The 23,443-nt window shown below is 39.1% G+C and overlaps 1 protein-coding gene across 2 annotated transcripts in view; it reads left to right on the top strand.

The window, feature by feature from the left end:
* The window catches only part of LOC117500599 (nuclear receptor ROR-alpha A-like), a 129,032-nt gene extending 107,456 nt beyond the window's left edge, over positions 1–21,576 (top strand). For both annotated transcript variants that reach the window (XM_034159341.1, XM_034159332.1), the window contains 6 exons: positions 654–775; positions 2,689–2,821; positions 4,653–4,760; positions 6,826–6,936; positions 16,636–16,748; positions 20,688–21,576. In XM_034159341.1, coding sequence (XP_034015232.1) covers positions 654–775; positions 2,689–2,821; positions 4,653–4,760; positions 6,826–6,936; positions 16,636–16,748; positions 20,688–20,852 — 752 coding nt within the window. In that variant the 3' untranslated portion in view covers positions 20,853–21,576. The remainder of the gene's footprint in view (positions 1–653; positions 776–2,688; positions 2,822–4,652; positions 4,761–6,825; positions 6,937–16,635; positions 16,749–20,687) is intronic.
* Positions 21,577–23,443: the final 1,867 nt, after the last annotated feature.

The raw sequence follows: 23,443 nt of genomic DNA, 5'->3' as shown, positions 1-23,443 counted from the left end.
GCATCAATAATTCAACTCAGGTACTTGTAACTAGCTCAAGAGTTTTACCTTGGGGTGGATATGGTTCAGGTGACTGCCTAGGTGGTTGCCATCCAGGAACGCAAGACTGCTCCTTTGTGTTGTGGATGTTGCAGTGCACTACACCAGAGTATTCTCTAACGGTTAACCTGACCTGATGTTTTTTAATTGAATTTTGCTATGGTGTCTAATGTGTATGGATTCAGTGTGTTTTTTTTATGGTTGTTAAATTTAACTTATTTGTATTTATTTTTGTGATGCTTATTATGTTTAGCAATTCTTTGTGTTAAATTGTATGAGATTGTGTACCATATTACAAAGGCTAAGAGGCAGATTTTGATAATATGTTGTGCAGAGATGATCCTTGAGGCAATTCTAATTTGAAGATCTGTCAGTTGGTGGAAGTTGTCCAGTGGATTGGAAGTGGTTTTCAGTACATTCTGTAAAAAGTTGTGTTGCTTAGCCTTTGGTTGTTCAGCATAATACAAATATCATTGAAATCTATGAGTTGTTTCATATTTCGTGAGATCTGGCAGATGTTTAGGGCACCCCTGGTAAAATATAATGAACCGGCTTTGGGAATGTTTGACACTTTATATTTTCTTCATTCTAATGAGTTTGTTGTTTTGTTGCAGACCAAATGGCCCAGCTCATCTTCAAGTCTCACATGGAGACATGTCAGTATCTGAAGGAGGAGCTACAGCAGATGAGATCCCAAAAATTCTTAGAGGAGGAGGTGGAGAAATATCAGAACAAGGTGTGTAAAGATTGACTGTCGCTCTCAATGTCGAGAAGATGTCTTTACAGTGCAGTCTATGTGGAAACAGGACTGGACTCTAGATGTTCTTCTATTCAGTATTTATGTGGCTCTGTTCATGCCTGGAGACAAAAGGGTTAATCAAAACTGTGATGTAAAACAAAGTCATGGCTCAGTGTGTTTTCAAAGCAGTTGCTTTGTGAGTTTGGTGTTTTTGTTCCCTGGTGAAAGAGTTACTGAAGTAGAAGAAAATCTGCAGATGGTTCATACTCCATGGGCCAAGCAGGTTCTTGATGCCACATACAAGGACCAAGCAACACTTCCAATCCAGCAGCAGTATACCCTGGCCTCTACAAAAATTGTTTGGTGGCCATCTGAGGATGGAAGCTATCGCTAGTTTGGGGTCAATAAACGATTACGGCGGTGTCAACATTTAAAAATCTTCATTCTGTTTTGTGGCTATATAACTGAAATATATTTCACATTATTTGTCTGTTCATGAACATTCCAAAATGGCATACATAAATACATTTTCTATATCGGCTTATTACAATCAAGGGTCACAGGGGGGCTGGAATCCCAGCAGTCACAGGGCACAAGGCAGGGTACACACTGGACAGGACACCAGTCTGTCGCAGGGCCACATAGAGACAGACAAACACATTCACTCAAACCTATGGACAATTTCCAGTCCACCTAAGGTGCATGTTTTTAGATGTAGGAGGAAGCCAGATCACCTGGCTGGAACCCACTCAAACAGGGGGAGAACATGCAAGGTCCACACAGAAAGGCCCTAGGTGGGAAACAATCCCATGACCTTCTTGTTGTTAGGCAACAGTGCTAACCACTAGGTCACCATACTGCCCCCAAAATGGTATAGTTTGGACTAAGTATGACTGAATGTCATGGAATTACAAGGTAAAAATAGCAAAAATGGTGACAGAGATCAATTTCAGTTTGTCCAGGGGTCAAAATATCCAAGATCCTCCAATTTTGGTAAAAAAGTGATACAAAATATATTGGTTGAGCTAATAGTTTTTTTTTTTTTTTTTTTTAAGGAATTGTCTGTACCATCTGGTATGCTTAGTTATCAAGTCGACCATGTTTGACCATTACTTTGAAAACCAAGCATTCAGCTTGGTCAGATCTATTCCATGTTTTAATCCCATTAGCTCAGCCAGTGATTTGCAGCAAATCCGATACAAACTGAAATTTAGTTTTGTGGACATTTTTTCTTGTTTTTACCCCATAACTTTCCGTCATAGATAATCCAAACAATATCTTTTCGGAATCCCTGTGATCAGGCAAATAATGAGACATACTTTTCAATATACAGTGACTGATGCACTGTTAAATGTTAACCCCTGTGAAATACTTTATTGACCCGTACCTGGCTCTAGTTACCACCCTTGGATGGCCACTATACATTTTTGTGTAGATCATGGTGTACTGAGGCGGGATTGTGCTGTAAGTGTCATTGTTGATTAGATCTAAATTGGGTTCTGGCTCATAGACTATATTAATCAGTGTTGAATCCCTTTCTGCTTCTGACTGCATGCTGATGTGTAAATAAGCAAGACTCTTAAAACCAAAGTACACCTTATTTGTAGGTCAGGAAGTCGCATGGCATTCAGGCATTGGTCTGTATGTGTGTGGATGCATGTGAGTAGAAAGGTACCATACAGTATATAACTGTATTACTACCATTTCCTTTCAATAGAAAACTATTTCAATAGGCTGTTCTCCATGAGTCCTGGTTTGTCATCATGCACCAGTGTTGGCATGTTGGCAAACTGCTGAGGTTTGTTGGTCCAATGTTTATGTTTTAGAAGTTGTAGGCTGAGTCAAAAAAGTGTATATGTCAAAGGTACTGGATCTTAGTGCATATTTTTTCATTTCCTGGTTGGCTGCAGCCAAGGGAGGTCATGTGGCAGCTGTGCGCAATACAAATCACCGAAGCCATCCAGTACGTGGTGGAGTTTGCCAAACGCATCGACGGCTTCATGGAGCTTTGCCAGAATGACCAGATTGTCTTACTGAAAGCCGGTAAGCGTCCCTGCCACACGTAAAATGTTCTTCAAGGGCTATGCATATAATGACTGTCCTCACTGAAGGAACAGAAGAACATGCAAAAATCTTCACCTGATCATCAGGTTATTCTGTTCCCTTTTTTTTTACTGACTTTAGGTTCTCATTTGTGGTTTTCTGTGTCTTTTTAAAGAGGCCGGGTTTGTCTTTCAAGGATAAATTAATGCTGATCCCATTATTTATTCATACTGTACCCATTTTCAATCAAGGGTCACGAGGGGGCTGGAGCCTATCCCAATGTTCATTGTGGGAGAGGCGGGGTACACCCTGGACAGGACATTAGTCTACTGCAGAGCCACATACAGACAAACTCATTCACACACACCTACAGTCAATTTAGAGTCACCAGTTTACCTTACCTGCATGTCTTTGGAAGTGGGAGGAAGCCAGAGCACCCGGAGGGATCCCATGCAGATATGGGGAGAACATGCAAACTCCACACAGAGAGGACCAAGTGGGAAGCGCTCCAATCACCTTTTTGCTGTGAGGCATCACTGCTAACCACTAAGACACTGTTACACCCCTGATGCTACCAGTTTGTTGTGTGGTTATGAGACCTGGATGCTCAGGTGACAGATGTCTTTGGTACGAGGTCTCTTCAGAGGGTAAGGTTGGGGTTGGGGTTAGGGTTGGGGTTTCCCTGTGCCTCGTGAAGTAATTCAACAGGGTTTTCCAACTCCTCACTTTGAGTTTGTGTCAAGGTGTGACCATTTGAGTGTGAGACTACAAAGGAAATTTTACTGAGTAAAATTTACTCTGCTGTGATAACATTTGATCCCAGTCTAAATACAGTAAAATATACTCTATCATGGGGCTAAATCAACACAACATAGTGTAAAATCAACTCTTATTGGAGTAAAACCACTTGCATTGACTAGATGGTGTCGCCGACTGAACGGACCGCCGTCTTCACTGCGCATGTGTCATCAGCCGCGGTTCACTGATTAACACCTTGTTTCTGTTTAAAACTGCACTCCAGTCATCATCTATCTCAGCGAGAGATATCTAAAGCTTTTGTACAACAATCATTTCTGTATAAATTCAGCATTACTTCATCAGAAAAGATGGAGGAAGCGATCACAGTGCCAAAGCGTCACGGAATATCGCCTCGTTCCTGTTTAAGACAGCCTTGTTTCTGCTTAAAACTGACATTAGAATGATTTAAGTGGTTTTACCTTGTCATCTGATAGTTAATAATCCCATTAATCCATTTGATCGCTTTGGGTGAAGACAGTCCATCCACAGAACGGCTGAGCTCTGAAATGACACATGTGCAGTGGAGGCGGGGCGGGGGACCGCTTGGTCAGTGACACCAGTAGAGCTGATTTCAGTCTACAATAGTGTTGTTGTTATGGTTAGAGGTTTGGGTGGGATCAAACCATTGCAGGGAATGGACCCAAATGCAGGGAGCTGGACATGGAGAAGAGTACAAAGGAAAATATATTTAGAAGAGAAAAGCAGCTGGTGCAACACAGAAGTAGGTGCTGAAAAACATACAATAAACACTAACGTTTTAATGTGAAAATCTCATCTTCATCAGAGTCCTGGAAAATTTATTTATTTATAATAAATAAAGGCGCTGCGCTGGGGTGCCTCCAGTGTGGAGAGATGCCCCGCATCCTGGCAGTGAAATGAAGGAACTGCGATCAAATGTTATCCCAGCAGAGTAAATTTTACTCAGCAAAATTTCCTGTGTACATTGTTTCCTCAAAAACATTTCTCCACTGTGTGATTATGATCAACTTGGTCAGAAATGTTTTTTTGTGTGTGTGTGTGTGTTCTGTGCCAGGTTCTCTGGAGGTTGTCTTCATTCGAATGTGTCGGGTTTTTGACTCGCAGAATAACACCGTCTACTTTGATGGAAAATTTGCTGGGCCTGATGTCTTCAAAGCGTTAGGTGAGTTCATGGTATATCCACAATCTGATTATCTGAGCAGTGACACAGATCAGTCCTACTATTACTCATGTCTTTTTATGTACATCAGCACAAAAACATTTCCTTTTTGTTGACTGCTTTTCCATTTATCTGGATTTGGCTTTAATTAAGATTTATGAGCTAAAGTACCACAATTTGTAACAATGCATTACTGAGATACATACTGTAAATCCCACTTTTCAAAGACACCACTGCACTTTAAATTCCTTCTCCACAAATTCAATTTATTTCATTTATATAGTGCCAAATCACAACAAAGTTGCCTCAAGGCGCTTCACACAAGTAAGGTCTAACCCTATCAACCCCTAGAGCAAGCACACAGGCAACAATGGTAAGGAAAAACTCCACTGATTATTTGAGGAAGAAACCTCAAGTAGACCAGACTCAAAGGGGTGACCTTCTCCTTGGGCCATGCCACAGACACAATACGAATATACTGGAAATTTTGGCAGTCCATGCTGGTGCACAGGACAGGAGGCCTGCAGAAGAAGACACCACCATCTCTGGATGGAGCCGCACCTCAAACAGAGATAAAAAAGAAACAGAATTAGCATCAGAAAGACAACAAATACAGTGTGGGCCCCTTCACACAAAGTGCAAATTTGGTCGATTTGGCATAAAGTGTGCACGAAGCAGAAATCGTGTGCAAAATGTGTAAAATCGAAGCTGCCTCATACACCTGTTGCTACAGTTATTTGTGCGCACCAGCAGCTGAAAGACAGAGTGTGCACTGTGCAAGCCTACTGAACCCTCTTGCAGCAGGTGTCAGCCAAATTCCAGGTGACACACACGAACATCTAACACTGCTCGCATGGGACGTAGAAAATGTGAGGCCATTCGCACTATTAGCACGACAACAATCAGCAGACAATCACTGTCATGCTGGCAGTGAAATTTATCTAAGTGCCCTACGAGTGTGGCTTTGGTCTGTGCGCTGAACTGACAGGATGTGTGGCCGCCGACAGAAGCAGCTGTGGAGATCTGTGGATCTGGACATCCCAGCTGACAAACACGTACTGTGTTTGGATGGACATGGACTAACAACTGCCCACTTTGACGTGTGTCTGTTTACTGTCATCAAGTGGACATAAATAAAAACATATATTGCTGTGGCGACAGACTACAGCGAGCAAGCGTGCATGCTGTAGCCCATTGACAGGCTGCCCCCAGGTTGAAATGGACCGTCAGATCATAACACACAGCGGGCAATCCGAATACACCTGGGTATGTGGATTCCCATCACACAGTTGTTTTTACACAACTGTCTTCTGTTGAAGAGCGTATCATGCTTTTGATCAGCTTCATTTGTGAATGAGGACGAGAAGGGTTAGGGTTAGGGCTTCTGCTCAACAGAACGGTTCACTCACGATACTGTACATTGGACCCACTCGTCCACTTTCACCTACTTTAACATGTGTACCCTCAGTCTGCAGCAGTTAAATCTGCCAATATTTTGTAGATCACAATTTACCCCAACATCACAAATACATGAAACGTGCTGAAGACTTTAGTGATTGCTCACAATGATCTACAATGCTATTTGTACTACAGCCACACCCACTTTCAGGCCCCAATTGGGTAGCCTATCACCTCCCCACCTCCACCACCAGAGCAAGCCAAAAACATACACAATCGGGTATTAAAAATCATCACGGGAGATCACCAACCCCATCTCATGGCATTACTTGGTGGCATCACGAAAAGTAAATTAATGTATGGTTTGTGATACTGTCACGAAAAGCACCGCATTTTTGTGAGGGGAGCACAAATTCATTTCATGATGAGAGCATGAAATGCAGGATAACATGGGAGGTATGTGGGGGTTAGAAGGGGGAGGGATAGAAATAGTAGAATTAAAAGAACCACATCACGAAAATGTGACTCGTTTCGTGATGGGAGCACAAAAAAAGCGTGAGACTGGGCTGGAGATCACCCATGTTGTCACAGGTGATCAAATTCAAGATGCTTTTAAATTTTTGCACGTGACTGGATGCATTTGATCAGTTCTTCGGTTGTGTTCCATCAGGTTGCGATGACTTGATCTCATCATTGTTTGACTTCACTAAGACCATGTGTTCACTGCATCTGTCTGAGAATGAGCTTGCACTTTTCTCAGCATTTGTTCTCTTCTCTGCAGGTAAGTTTGTTCAAATAGCTTCAACATTTTTCTTCTAGATTGAAAACATGTGCTGTGTGTTAAAGCCTGGGAACTAGACAGTTCTGACTGTTAACAGTGACTCTACTGCACCATTATAGTGAGCTAGTTACTTTGTCCAGATGTGCAAGACTTATCCTCTTGTCAAAATGTTTCATGTTTCCAATGCCAAGATTCTGCTAGATGATCATCTCCAACTCAGTGAAACATCTCTCTAGGTGATGCAAGCAATCTTTGCTTCCATTTGGGAGATAGGTATCATTCCAACAAACGCAAAAAGTACTTGCTGTCCCATTTTGGACAAGAAAGGTTGATTTTTTTGATTGCAACTCCAAGGATATTACGCTGCTCTCTCATGATAGTAACAAGCTTTCTGAACAGGATTCAATCCCAGTAATTTACCATTCAGTGACCAAAGCAGTCTGGCTTCTCATCCAAGAGGTCAACAGTAATCTGTGCAAGTAATCTTTGAGTGTAAATCAGGATAAACACTAATAATTTTAGCATGAGCCCCAAAGGGCCACCAAACCCCTAAATTTGGTGGCCAAAGTTTATTTTTGGTTTAGCAACATGTAAACCCATTTTAAAACAATTCGAAAACGGCAATTTTACTTTTTTTTTCCTTTCTTAGAGCAGGTAGCTCAGTGGATAAGGAGCTGGCCTCCCAATATGTAGACTTGGGTTTGAATCCCGCTCATGCTAACTGTCTGTATCATTGAACGAGACACTTAATCTGTGTTGTCTCTGTCCATCCAGGTGTAAAAACAGGTACTGGTCTTGCCTGCAGATGTAAATGTGAGGCATCATTGTAAATTGCTTTGGGCATCTGCTCTATGGACAAGCGCTATATAAATGCAGCCCTTCTTCTTCTTTCCTTAACCATGCTCAATAACAAAAAAGGCATTAATATTCTGAAAATACAGAATTATTTATTTGAACTGAACTTCATTCAAGTTCTTAGTATTTGTGGGTTATGGCACTGCAATTGTGTGACTGGTGTTTGAATAATGAGCAAGAGTTCTCAGCTACTTGAAGAAACTGCTGGAACTAACCGCAGAAGAGCTCATCTTTAGATATCATGGTCCACCTTTTGTGTTTCTGCTTCAACTTGTCTGTAGTCACGGGAATACATGCATGGTGATGAAAGGGAACATGGCCCTGTCGTGGCAGATATGGTTCAGTGGTGTGACGACTCCTTCTTGCAACTGAATGTTGACAAGACAAAAGATATGGTTATTGACTTTCGGAAACGGATGTCCTCACCCAAAGCCACTACAATCAAAGGCCAACAGGTGGAGTATGTGGACAACTATAAATACTTGGGAACGCTGATCGATAGCAAGTTGAACTTTAATGACAATGCAGACCTGCTGTATAAGAAGGGGCAGCAGCATCTGTTTTGTCTTCGTAAGTTGTCATATTTTCAAGTGGACAGGACAATAATGACCCTATTTTATAAATCTTGTATTGAATCGGTTTTTAATTTTTCAATAATGTGCTGGTACGGAAATCTCAGCATTAAAGCAAGGAAGCCACTTCACAATATTGTAGAATTGTGCAGCAAGCTTTTGGGGGCCCAACAGACCTCACTGTCTGACTTGTTTTCTAGACAGGTGAGGAGGAAGGCTCAGAGAATTTTATCTGATCTGGCCCACCCTCTCCATGGTGAATTTTGTTTTTTGCCATCTGGAGTGAGGCTTAGGTTTCCTACAGTGAGGAGTAACAGATATAAGCATTCCTTTGTACCTGTGGCTATCTCTGTTCTGAATGCTGGTCGGAGGAGAGAAGTAGATTCATAGGGTTGATGGCAAATCACAGTCAGTCAGAGCTGCGTGTCGTCAGAGCGAGCTGCAAAAAGTTTGTACCTGAGTTTTCAGAGGTGGTGTTTGTAGTTGCCATCTGCCACGCCGGTGTTTGCCAACCCGGACAGTGGGAATACCACCTCAACCGGCAACTTAGCCCCGCGACTGGACAGCAACAACGTCCGAGGCCCAACGTGGTGAATTCACTGAGGCCGCGCGCTGCGTCACGAGTGCCGCTTCCCCGAGGCCTCGTGCAGCCACCGCGGATCCATCAGCGCGGAAACACCGAGGCCGCGCGGCACCAGCGCAGTGCAGATCCATCCCGGTGACAAACAACGCAGGCTGTTAACATCGGCGATCGACAAGCTGCTCATAAGCCGACCATGGGGCCTAAGAAGGTTCTGACAGCGGAGGAAGGTGACGATATTAAAAAATCTCTGGACTTTCTATCAGAGGAGATTTCTGTTGTGAAGCAGCAACAGAAATCAATCATGGATCTGGTGGAGGAGGTGAAGGCATTACGGCTCCAGAATGCCGAGAAAGACCGGCATCTGGTGCAGCTGGAAAATAGAGTGGCTGAACTGGAGCAGTACACCAGAATTAACGACGTCATCATCACAGGTCTTCATATCAAACCACGGTCCTACGCACGGGCGGTAACAGATGAGAGCGGAGGGGATCCCAGTGAACAGGAGGTCAGCTCTGTGGAAAAACAGGTTGCTGATTTCCTCCTATCTAAAGGTATAGAAATGGATTTAAATAACATTGAAGCGTGCCACCCTCTGCCCCGGAGAAATGACGGTGATAAACGAACCGTCATCATGAGATTCATCAACAGAAAACACAAAACAGCACTGTTAAACCAAGGAAGAAAACTGAAAGGGACAAACGTATTCATCAATGAACATCTCACCAAACGGAATGCCGACATCGCCAGGAAAGCACGCTTCTTGAAGAAACAGGGAAAAATCCAGCACACATGGACTTCAAACTGTAAAATATTCATCAAACTGAACGGATCACCAGAACAAGCAAAAGTCATGGCAATAAGGAACATCGAGGAGCTGGACAAATATGAACAATAGTGTTTCTTAAAGCGAGGATCTGGACAAATATGACCAATAAGGTATGAGGACACAAACACATCACAACACCATGACACAGACCAGAGGAACCTATTCATCTACTACCTATTCATCTACATCTGGAGACAAGAAGGATATAACTCAAAGGATTGCTGATCATGGAAAAGTAGAACTGAGAACATTTAAATACACAGACCACAATGTACTGGACTTGGAGCACGATATAGACCCGGACAATAATTTCTTCTCAAATATCAATGACAGTTGTTGCTATTATACAGATGAACAGTTTAATCGGATCATTAAAACGGATAACAAATTATCAATAATCCATTTCAACAGCAGAAGTCTATATGCAAACTTTAACAACATTAAAGAATATTTAAGTCAGTTTAAAAAAATATTTAACATAATTGCTATATCAGAAACATGGATCAATGAAGATAAAGGAATGGATTTTGAACTGGATGGATATGAATTTAATTGTGTAAACAGAAAGAATAAGAGTGGAGGAGGAGTGGCTGTGTATGTGGATAAGAACATGGATTATAAAATAGTAGACAATATGACAACTGTGATTGATAACTTATTAGAATGTATAACTATTGAAATATGTGAAGAAAAAAGCAAAAATGTATTAGTCAGCTGTATATATAGAGCACCAGGATCTAGTATTGAAACATTCACTGACTGTATGGGAAAAATGTTCTCAAAAAACTAATCAAAAAACTGTGTTCATTTGTGGTGACTTAAATATTGATCTGCTCAATCCAAATAAGCATAAAATAACAGATGAATTTATCAGTATAATGTACAGTATGAGTTTATATCAAAAAATCACCAGGCCAAGCAGAATTACATCCCATAGTGCCACCTTAATTGATAATATATTCAGCAATGATATTGAGAATAACACTGTGAGTGGATTATTAATCAATGACATTAGTGATCATCTACCAGTTTTCATCGTTTATAATAGAAACCATCGGCGGAATCAGCCAGAGGAGAAAATAAAATACAGGCAAGTGCGGACTGAGGAAAACATGAACACACTAAAGAAGGATTTACAGGAGCAAAACTGGGAAAAGGTATACAGTGAAAGTGATGTTGATAGTGCATATGAAACTTTTTACAAATATTTACATCATTATATGATAAAAATTGTCCAATTAAACAAGACTACAGAAAACAAAAAATCCAAGCTCGACCATGGATGACGAAAGGGTTACGAAATGCATGTAATAAGAAAAATACACTGTATAGAGAATTCATAAAACTAAAGACTAAAGAGGCAGAAAATAGATATAAGAAATACAAAAATAGATTAACTAATATTATACGGGTATGTAGAAAGGAATATTATAGGAACATATTATATAATAACAAAAACAATATTAAAGGAATATGGGATATATTAAATAGCATTATCAAAAATGGTAATAAAAAACAGAGTTACCCTCAGTATTTCATTGATAATAATGTCAAGAAGGAAAATAAGGATGAGGTAGTCAACGGTTTTAATAATTTTTTTGTAAATATTGGACCAAGCTTGGCAGAAAAAATTCCTGATTCCCAATCTGAGGATTGGGATAATAATCTTATAGAAAGAAATCCCTGTTCAGTGTTCCTCACAGCAGTGGATGGAAATGAAATTATAGACATTGTGAATAATTGTAAATATAAAACATCTACCAATTTAAATGAAATTGATATGGTGGTGGTAAAACAGGTCATTGAATGGATTGTAGAACCATTAACATACATCTGTAACTTATCATTTCAAACCGGTAAATTTCCCAATCAAATGAAAATAGCTAAGGTTGTGCCGCTGTATAAGACTGGGGATAGACACCACTTCACAAATTATAGACCTGTTTCTTTGCTTCCACAATTTTCCAAATTATTAGAAAAGTTATTCAATAATAGATTAGACAAATTCATAAATAAACATAAATTACTTACTGATAGTCAATATGGATTCAGAGCACATAGTTCAACATCACTTGCATTAATAGAATCAGTTGAGGAGATTACAAACGCCATAGACCACAAATTACATTCAGTTGGAATATTTATAGACCTTAAAAAGGCTTTTGATACAATTAATCATGACATATTAATCAATAAACGTGAACAGTATGGGATTAGGGGGTTGGTGTTGCACTGGGTGAGAAGCTACTTAAGTAACAGAAAACAGTTTGTGAAGTTGGGGGAATATACATCATCATGCTTGGACAATGCTTGTGGCGTCCCACAGGGGTCAGTATTGGGTCCAAAACTGTTTCTAATTTATATAAATGATATTGTCAATGTTTCCAAAATATTAAAATTAGTATTATTTGCAGATGACACAAGCATTTTTTGTTCAGGGGGGGATTTGCAGGAGTTACTGAGGAGGATCAGTATAGAAATGGGAAAATTGAAATATGGTTTGACAGAAACAAATTATCATTAAACTTAAGTAAAACAAAATACATGTTATTTGGCTATTGTAATACAGACATACAGGTTCAGTTACAAGTCGAGGGGGTAGATATTGAAAGGGTACATGAAAATAAGTTTCTGGGGGTGATAATAGATGATAAGATAAACTGGAAGACTCATATAAAACATATACAAAGTAAACTGTCAAGAAGCATTTCAGTTCTAAACAAAGCAAAACATATTCTGGACCACAACTCACTCCGCATTCTTTACTGCTCACTGGTTTTACCATATTTACAGTACTGTGCAGAGGTATGGGGTAATACTTATAAAGGTACAACACAATCACTATCAGTAATGCAGAAAAGAGCTATAAGAATTATTCATAATACTGGCTATAGAGATCATACAAATCCACTATTTTTACAATCCAAATTCTTAAAATTCACAGACTTGGTTCATTTTCAAACAGTACAAATTGTGTATAAAGCAATAAACAATTTACTTCCAGCAAATATTAAAAATATGTTTTTTAACAGATCAGGGGATTACAGTCTGAGGGGGAAATTTAATTTAAAGCATCAGTGGGCACGAACAACATTAAAGGGTTTCTGTATTTCTGTCTGTGGGGTGAGGATGTGGAACAGATTGGGAGTGGGGCTCAAGCAATGTCCAAGCATGAACCAGTTCAAACAGCGGTACAAAAATATGTTTTTTTCTGGGTATAGGGAGGAGGAAGGGTAATGAGTGTTAGGGTGTTTTTGTTTTTTGCTTCGTCTTGTAAATATATAGTATTTTGTATGTAAGTAGGTATGTGTAGGTGTATATTTATGTTTGTGTATATATATGTGTATATGTATATGTGTGTATATGTGTATGTATATGTGTATGTGTATGTGTATATATATGTATATATATATATATTGATATCGGTTTAGGTGTGTAGGAATCTATGTGTATATGTGGCAAAGGGTATTACTGGTTGTGGGGAAGAAGGGGTAGGGATAAATAAGCTGATGCTTCACCCTACCCCTTTTCGGACATGTTGGGTACACAGTAGGAACTTTTTTGTTGTTGTCTTTACTGATCTATCTTGTAATTGTTGTTGTATCAAATGTTCGAAATAAACAGTTTTCATTCATTCATTCATTCAAATCGTGTTAGGTAACTCGGTTCTTTTTCCACTGATCCAGGTCTGTACTGTGTCCCCCTTGTGTACTGAATGTTTGGGTGTGTTTTCTTTCTTTCTTTCTTTCTTTTTTTTTCCTTTCTTTTATTCTGTGTTTTTTTTTTTGTATTCCCATTGCTGTACAGCTCGTTGCTCCTTTGGAGACACTGAATAAATAAAGTGAAAGTGAAAGTTTTCCCTGAACATTGTTGTCTATGTGCTTTCTCAGGGGGGTTTGTAAGGTTAGACTTTGCACTTGTAAAGTGTCTATTTAAATAAATTGAGTTGAATAGGTTTGGTGAACCCATTCATGAATAGTCCCAACATACAGCTATTAGCTCGCTAGAACCAGTACAGTTCTTGCACACAGTAGTTTAACAGTAATACCAGTGGAGCATTTTGAACTGAAATATGGGAAGGATTTGGGTGTTTTGGAATTGTTTAGTAAAGTTGAATTGCTGAAGGATTGCAGTGTGATGGCCATACGGTGAAACGTACATGGAATATTTGGCATCCACAGAGCATCTTTTTGTCACCACAGGCCACAAATGAGGTTTCCCTTCATCTTTTGATTGCCGAAACATGACCTCTTGTGCTTACCTGTTTCATATAGTACGCCTCCAAATCTTTACAAGCACACACAAGCTCACATGTATAGGTGTCTATAATTAAATCAGAAGAATGGTGATGGCACCAGACTATGGTTAATGGCAATCATTGCAAATGTGTCGGTTTGCAACTGTTGCAGATCAAAACTAAGATTCACCCCTTCAAGACTTCCTGGACTCAGACATCAGAAGTGCATCTCTATGTTGCAAAATTGATGAATATGTAGAGATAGACACTTATCTAGCCACAGGTGATGCTAAAAAGACTGTCAAAATAGTAGTTACTTAGGGAGCCACAGATGAGGAGTGTCACTTGCATTGTGAGGTAGCATCAACTATGCCATGTCAGACATGTGGTGCATTTCTCTGTGCTTGACCCATCATGCAGGTGCATGAGAGTTGTTGAGCCCAGTAGCTCAAGAAGGACAGTAGGAGACGCACGTTTCATCTGGCTGTGGCAGGTCGATGGTTACTCTCGAGAGGTAGAGATGGATCACTTGTCTGTCAAGGGGTTTCCCATTCAGGACACGGGGAGGCTCCATGGTGCAGTGGATGGGGTGATGCGCAGTACCAGGGCATTCTAACACACTTGCAAGTGCGAATGTTGGCAGAATCTTTGTAGCTGAAGTTGATTTTAACAAACCATTTGATTCAGATTGTCAATCTGCTTTTTGGGAGAACCTCAGAATTTGAGGGATCCTCATTCTGTTGCCAGACATCAATGGTACTGTGAGTGCTGGGAGGAGTGGAGGCTCTCACTTCTACCCTGCAAATTCTGTTTTGGCTACCAGTATACTGGGTTTGGAGAACCATTTGTTATTTTCTTGTCATACGCAGTGTAATAATTATATATAAGCCCATAAATATTTGGACAATGCCTGACATTCTATTATTTGGCTGTGGGTGCTGACATCATTTACAGTAGTGTTCAGAATAATAGTAGTGCTATGTGACTAAAAAGATTAATCCAGGTTTTGAGTATATTTCTTATTACTTATTTCTTATTACTTGTTACATGGGAAACAAGATACCAGTAGATTCAGTAGATTCTCACAAAACCAACAAGACCAAGCATTCATGATATGCACACTCTTAAGGCTATGAAATTGGGCTATTAGTAAAAAAAAGCAGAAAAGGGGGTGTTCACAATAATAATAGTGTGGCATTCAGTCAGTCAGTTTGTCAATTTTGTGGAACAAACAGGTGTGAATCAGATGTCCCCTATGTAAGGATGAAGCCAGCACCTGTTGAACATGCTTTTCTCTTTGAAAGCCTGAGGAAAATGGGACGTTCAAGACATTGTTCAGAAGAACAGCGTAGTTTGATTAAAAAGTTGATTGGAGAGGGGAAAACATACGCAGGTGCAAAAAATTATAGGCTGTTCATCTACAATGATCTCCAATGCTTTAAAATGGACAAAAAAAACGGAGATGCGTGGAAGAAAACGGAAAACAACTATCAAAATGGATAGAAGAACAACTAGAATGGCAAAGGCTCACCCATTGATCAGCTCCAGGATGATCAAAGACAGTCTGGAGTTACCTGTAAGTGCTGTGACAGTTAGAAGACGCCTGTCTGAAGCTAATTTATTTGCAAGAATCCCCCGCAAAGTCCCTCTGTTAAATAAAAGACATGTGCAGAAGAGGTTACAATTTTCCAAAGAACACATCCAACTGGCCTAAAGAGAAATGGAGGAATATTTTGTGGACTGATGAGAGTAAAATTGTTCTTTTTGGGTCCAAGGGCCGCAGACAGCTTGTGAGACGACCCCCAAACTCTGAATTCAAGCCACAGTTCACAGTGAAGACAGTGAAGCATGGTGGTGCAAGCAGCATGATATGGACATGCTTCTCCTACTATGGTGTTGGGACTATATATCGCATACCAGGTATCATGGTATCGAAACCAACAAATTAAAGCCTTGCAGATGTGAAGAAAGCATGAAAAACTGTGGTTATACAACTAAATACTAGTTTAGTGAGTCACTGGATTACTAAAAAAGCAGTTTGAACATAATAGTTTTGAGTTTGTAGCGTCAACAGCAGATGCTACTATTATTGTGAACACCCTCGTTTCTACTTTTTTTTACTAATAGCCCAATTTCATAGCCTTAAGAGTGTGCATATCATGAATGCTTGGTCTTGTTGGATTTGTGAGAATCTACTGAATCTACTGGTACCTTGTTTCCCATGTAACAATAAGAAATATACTCAAAACCTGGATTAATCTTTTTGGTCACATAGCACTAATATTATTCTGAACACTATTGTATTTGAAATAACAGAAACAAGACATTCTTTAAGTGGAGACTTTCAGCTTAATTTCATGGTATTGCAGTGCTGAGAAGTTCATTTTAGACCGAGGCCTTCAGCCCTATCCTCCTGCATTTATACTGCCTTAAATAACTAATGGGATAATGCAATTAATTGAAATAAGAGTAAAAAATAAAATACACCTGCATAAATAACTGCATTTGATGCTAGCGATACTCAGTGAATTGCATCACATTTAAAACGGTGTGTGTGTGTGTGTGTGTGTGTGTGTGTGTGTGTGTGTGTGTGTGTGTGTGTGTGTGTGTGTGTGTGTGCGTGCAGACCGCTCATGGCTGCAGGAGAAGCTCCAGGTGGAGAAGCTGCAGCAAAAGACTCAGCTGGCCCTGCAGCACATTCTGCAGAAGAACCAGCAAGAGGACGGAGTTTTAAACAAGGTACAGCAGCAAACGTACATGTCAGTATTGGAAAGTAGCTTTGCATAACAAATGACAAAAAAAAAGTCCATAATGACACAGTTCCGAAAGTGAAAAAGTGCTGTTGTGGTTACAAATCCCCCCCATTTACTAATAATACCTGACATTGTGCAAACTGTCGAATGTAAATACGAGATGTTAACAGAAATAACAAAATTGCAAGATGACAGTTAATTGGTGATGCATTAAGACAGAAGTTCCAAATTTAACAAAATAAAACACCAGTATTTTTGAAAGTGAGACATATCAGTGTTGTTTTTCAGGTCAGTATGAGACATACTGTATGGGTAATTGTTAGAGTTCTGTCCATCCTCTTAAATGTGTTTATGTTGATTTGTTAAACAGCTGCCTGTAATTTGTCAATTAATAAATTTGAAGTCCATTTTTAAAAGTCAAAGAATTAGTCAAAAATAATAGTGAGTGCAGCAGATAAGAGAACATTTAGAGCAGAATCCTTGAAATGGTGATACAAGCATCAAATTTGGGACAAATACTCATTCATATTGAAAACCACATTATTTGTCTGATCATAAAGATTCCAAAAAGGTATAGTTTGGACTATCTATGACTGAATTCTATGGAGTTATGGTATAAAACAGCAAGAATTCTTTATTCTTTTTTTTTTTTTTTAACTTTTTATTATGCTTTTAATCTTTTATTCATGCTATTTGATCCTTTATTTAATTTGTTTTGGTTTTTCATTGTTGAGTTGATCCTATGAAGTGCCTTGAGGCGACATTGTCATGATTTGGCGCTCTATACGTTCAGTAAATTGAAATTGAATTGAAGAATGGTGACAAAGGTCAGTTTCAGTTTGTACGGGGGTCAAAAGTTAATGTTGCTCCAATTTTGGTAAAACGTGATGCAAATTATTAGTTGAGTTAACAGGGTTTTAAAAAGGAATAGTTTGCACCATCCTGTTAGCTCAACCAATACGTTGCACCACGTTTTACCAAAATTTGAGCAACTTTATCTTTTGACACCTGAACAAAGTGAAATTGACCTTTGTCACCATTCTCACTGTTATTAGCCCATAACTCCAGAACATTCAGTCACACATAGTCCAAACGATACCGTTTTGGAATCTTTATGATCAGACAAATAATGTGGTGTAGTTTTCAATTTGATTGGAGCATTTTTAAATTTTGACCCCTGTGTAATTCTTCAATTGACCCCTACCTATCTGCCTATTGAAAATTCAAGTGGCCAGTCATTTTTTTCCCCAAAAGGGTAATATCTAAGGTGTATGTCTGCCAAATTTGGTGCTTGTATCACTATTTGAAGGATTGTTTCAGTTATCTGCTGCACTAAATGGGATAAATTTGACAAAAATCTGTCAAGCTTTTTAATGTTTTGAGTAGGCCAAAACTGGCCTCCAGACCCGCTGTCAAATTCTGATCTTAACCTTTTAAACATGACAAATGTAAACAGGCTGTCAATCAGAATCAGAGTACTTCATTTAATCCTTTAAGGACAGTCATTGACCATTGTTTCAGAGTAAAAGTAAGTAAGTGAATAAGAATAGAGGTAGCAGCACACTACACACATGACAGTGTATAAACATGTCAGAGCACTGGTGATAATTCAGCATGTAAAGTCTGACAGTCAAAGGCAGTAATGATCTCCTGTGGTGTTCCGTGGTGCACCTGGGTTGTAGAAGTTTGTTGCTGAACGTACTCCTTGGTAAGTCTTCAGCAACATCCTCTTCCAGCTCCACGCTTACAATGTCCCGAGTCTGTTTGTTGAGTCTGTTAGCGTCCACTGCTCTCAGTCTCAGTGTTGTATAGTAACAAAGTAAAAATGCTTCACTGCTGTACTTAAGTGCGTTTTGGGAGACTTTGTACTTGAGTTTTTTAAATTCAACTTACTTTCACTTTTACTTCACTACATTTCCGACCTTAATTGCATACTTCTACTCCGATACATTTTCTGTGCGCCATGCCGTTACTCGTTACAAACAAAAAAAAAACACACACACGCGAAAAAAGTTGTGTTTTCACCCAGAGACACCACTGATTACTAGTTACAGCAACAAAGTCAGGCCGATTTGTCATGAGGCATGTCCGGTAGGCTTTTTTGCAGTTGCGCACTTGTGGGGTGTTTGTCAGGAAAATTTTTCTGCATTGATTACAGATCTGCAGCGGGTCTGTAATCAACTTTTCTGCAGCGCGGCTTTGCTTTGAACCTTGAACCAATTGAAGCAGTGATTTGCAGGTCGATGCAGTGCTTCGATCTACGATTTGTGGATTTTATTTCGCTTTATCCTAATTTTTTCCCACTAAAACCCTGAAGAGCATATGTCTGTGAGTAATATTTAATATTTTTATGTTAAACTGACCTGTTGTGGTTTTATGAAACAGTTGATAGATGTATTGTATAACTTAAAAACGGGACCGATGCTAACGTGTTAGCATGTCTATGGCGTTTTCAATGTTAAAGTTAGCATTAAGCTGTTTGCATCAGCACGTTTGCGTTGATTTGTTTTCTGTATAATTAATGGCTCAGCGTTCATTGTCGTAAAAGAGTCAAATTGTAATTTTTTTAATTTATTTCTATTCATATATTATAGCAACAACAATAATAGTCTACATAATAGACAATAATAGTCAATAATAATAGACTAATAATGTTACAGTACAATTTTGGAGAAAGAGACAAAAAGAACCTAATGAAACAAAACACAACAGAAAAGATAAAACCAAGTAACAATGAAAATAAATAAATATATCTAGAAATAAATAACTGTTTCCTGTGAACACCTAGTGAGTAGCCTACTCTCGTTTAGGTTTTGAAACCTTGTTTCTGAAGTGTTTTGTGTGATGTGCACAGTTTTCAGTATTTTGACTAATGCTACCAGTCATTTACAAGCCTAGATAAACTTTTATAAAAAAAAAAAAATCAGTCCATTTTTGATTATTAACATTTACTTGTACTTTTACTTTCAATACTACATTAGTACATTTAGTTGTACATTACTTGTCATACTTAAGTACAATAAATACTAGATACTTTTAAGACTTTTACTTGAGTAGCATTTCAATCAGTGACTTGAACTTCTACCAAAGTCATTTTTTAATGGGTATCTGTACTTTTACTTAAGTGTGATTTTCCACTACTTTATACAACACTACTCTCAGTCTACTGAGGGTCATCAGCCACCACAGACTCATAGAACATCCTCAGCATTGACCTGCAGATGTTGAAGGATCTCAGTTTTGTAGGAAAGTGCAGGTGAGGTGACTTTGACGCTTCCTTTACACTGCCTCAAAGTTTTTTAAAAACCGCATAATTCCACCACTGTACAACTCAGGGGGAGGAGGAATAACGGGAAGACAGAGGTCGTGAATGAGAGGAACAGTAGTAGCCAGTAAACCAGTATTGATCAGTTCCTCTGGTATTTATATTTGCAAATTTTTTACTTTCTCTTTTGATACTATGTGTGCTTCTTACCCTGTGTGCTGCTATACAGTGCTGCTGGAACATCAATTTCCCTGAGGGAGTCTTCCCAAGGGATCAGTAAAGTTCTATCTAATCTAATCTAATCTAATCTCAATGTCCCATAGTTCATCTTAACCCCGTTTATACTGAGAAATCCGACCTGCTGTTTTTGAGTTATCTTGTCAACAGACATGCGCGAATGAAAACAATACCCTGGTTTCCACTTCACCAGCAACTAGGATAATAAATCTAAATACCTTTTCAAAAACAGAAAATCTGGATCACATCCCTGAAACACTTCTTTAACTGACTGGCTGTAATGAGTCTAACAAGGAACTCTGTCTTCTGTCATTCATCCTTTTCTTGTTTACTGCTTTTCTCCATCTCCTCATCTTACCCTCCTTCCTCCTATCCTTCCTCTCTTCCTCCTATCCTTCCTCTCCCTCTCCTTCCCCCCTGCAGCTCAAATGTAAGGTCTCGGCGCTGCGTTCACTGTGCACTCGGCACACAGAGAAGCTGTTGGCGTTCCGGACGTTCTACCCAGACATCGTCCGCACAAACTTCCCTCCCTTGTACAAGGAGCTTTTTGGCGCCGACTTCGAACACTGTCTGCCGGCTGAAGGCTAAGCTCCGCCCACCTGCTGACCACACCAAGCAGTGTTGATTGAGCACCTGCTTTCAGACGGGTTTAAACCCGTTTCTGCCGTCACGGAGGCAGGAGCGTTGAGTCTCTGCAGCTAAAGACAGATGCTGTCTGAGACGCGGCTGCTGCACGGGGACGTGCAGGACAGCTCCTCTGTCAGACGTGCTTCACCTCCTCCTCATTTTCTCTGCAGGTTTGGATCTGAGACTTGAGAATCATGTGACCTCCTTACAGTGTTCAGGCTAACACCAGCTTCATCCGATCCTGGATCCGGCTTCCCATCTGTCCAGTGCTTCAGTGTCTCCTGGACGTGTCCACCTGTGGACATGTGATTTGTTCATCTGCTCAGCTATGTTTGCGTACCACATCTATTTTGTCTACTGACTGTCTATAAGAAATGAATAAATAGTCACTTTTAAAACCAAATTATGACAAACTGTTGCACTTAATATGTTAAATAGTATTCAAGGTTCTTAAAAAAGCAACACTGCTGGCCTGTGCAGGATTTAGTCAACCTCTCACCCAAAATATTCTGGGATGGGCTGCAGAAAACCACACAACCATCAGCCAGACAAGCACAAGAAACAGGATAGACAGACAGATAGATGCAGTAAAAAAACAAGTAGTTACGTGCTTTTCGAAAAGAAAGCCGTCACTTCACTTCACCGAACGCTGACGAAAAAGATGCGAATGCCTAATATAGTGCAGAAAATAACTGAAACAATACTTCACATGGTGATACAAGCACCAAATCCAGCACAAATTCTCCTTAGACATTGCTCTTTTGAAAAAAAAACAATGGGCCACTTGAATTTTCAATAGGGGTCAATTGAATAATTACACGGGTCAAAATTAAAAATGCTCCAATCATATTGAAAACTATACAACATTATTTGTCTGATCCGAAAGATTCCTAAAAGGTATAGTTTGGACTATCTATGACTGAATGTTATGGAGTTATGGGGTAAATACCTTAACAATGGTGACAAAGGTCAATTTCAGTTTGTATAGGCGTCAAAAGTTGAAGTTGCTCCAATTTTAATAAAAAAATGGTGCAAATTGTTGATTGAGCTACTTGGATTAATAAATGGAATAGTTTTGACTGTGTTGAATGCTTGGTCTCTAAAGTAAAGGTCAAGTTACCCCGTAATGTGATAACTAAGCATGATACATGATGCAAACTATTCCTTTTTGAAACTCTATTAATTCAACCAATAATTTGCATCACCTTTGAACAAAATTAGAGCAACTCTTTTACCCCTGTACAAACTGAAACTGAACTTTGTCACCATTCTTGTTGTTTTTACCCCATAACTGTATAGAATTCAGTCATAGATAGTCCAAACTATACCTTTTTGGAATCTTTACAATCAGACAAATAATGTGGTATAATTTTCAATATGACTGGAGCATTTTTATATTTTGACCCCTATGTAATTCTTATGCTTACTGAAAATTCAAGTAGCCTGTCAGTTTTTTCAAAAGAGTAATATTTAAGGTGTACTTTTGAAAAATTTGGTGCTTGTATCACCATTTGAAGGATTCCTCTGTAAATATTCTGTTATCTGCTGCACTAATAGTAATGCACAAAAGCTTATTCATTTTAACCACTATAAAATATTAAAAAAAGTTTTTTTGTGTGTGTGTGTTTTTCAACAGTGGGTCAAAAAAAAAAAAAAGAATTTGAAATGTCCAAGCATCATTATTTCAACACAACTCAAATGTAAGATTTTTTTTTTCTTAAATAAACCAAATAATTATCAAAGTAGAAGGTACTCAGAGGGTGCATATCTCTGACAAGGCCTTCTACAGCTTAAAACCTCTTCTGGATCCTGGATGCAAATTATGTTCTGGATCATTTTGAAAGTAAAATCCCTGATTATCTTGGACATTATCCATGTGCTGATCAAATTTCTTAAAAATCTGCTCACAACTTTTTGTATTAAATGGTGCAGTGTGCCAAATATTGTTCTATATACAACCCCTGGCAAAAATGATGGAATCACCGGCCTCGGAGGATGTTCATTCACTTGTTTAATTTTGTAGAAAAAAAGCAGATCACAGACATGACACAAAACTAAAGTCATTTCAAATGGCAACTTTCTGGCTTTAAGAAACACTATAAGAAATCAGGGAAAAAAATTGTGGCAGTCAGTAACGGTTACTTTTTTAGACCAAGCAGAGGAAAATATGGAATCACTCAATTCTGAGGAATAAATTATGGAATCACCATGTAAATTTTCATCCCCAAAACTAACACCTGCATCAAATCACATCTGCTCATTGACGTTGACCCTATGTGTCTTTTTGCAAGGAATGTTTTTGCAGTTTTTGCTCTATGGCAAGATGCATTATCATCTTGAAAAATGATTTCATCATCCCCAAACATCCTTTCAATTGTCCAAAATATCAACGTAAACTTGTGCATTTATTGATGATGTAATGACAGCCATCTCCCCAGTGCCTTTACCTGACATGCAGCCCCATATCATCAATGACTGTGGAAATTTACATGTTCTGTTCAGGCAGTCATCTTTATAAATCTCATTGGAACGGCACCAAACAAAAGTTCCAG

Source organism: Thalassophryne amazonica, chromosome 2, assembly GCF_902500255.1.
Source record: "Thalassophryne amazonica chromosome 2, fThaAma1.1, whole genome shotgun sequence".
NCBI lineage: Eukaryota > Metazoa > Chordata > Actinopteri > Batrachoidiformes > Batrachoididae > Thalassophryne > Thalassophryne amazonica.
Note: the sequence above shows the minus strand (reverse complement) of the source record. Positions and strands in the feature narration are given on the sequence as shown.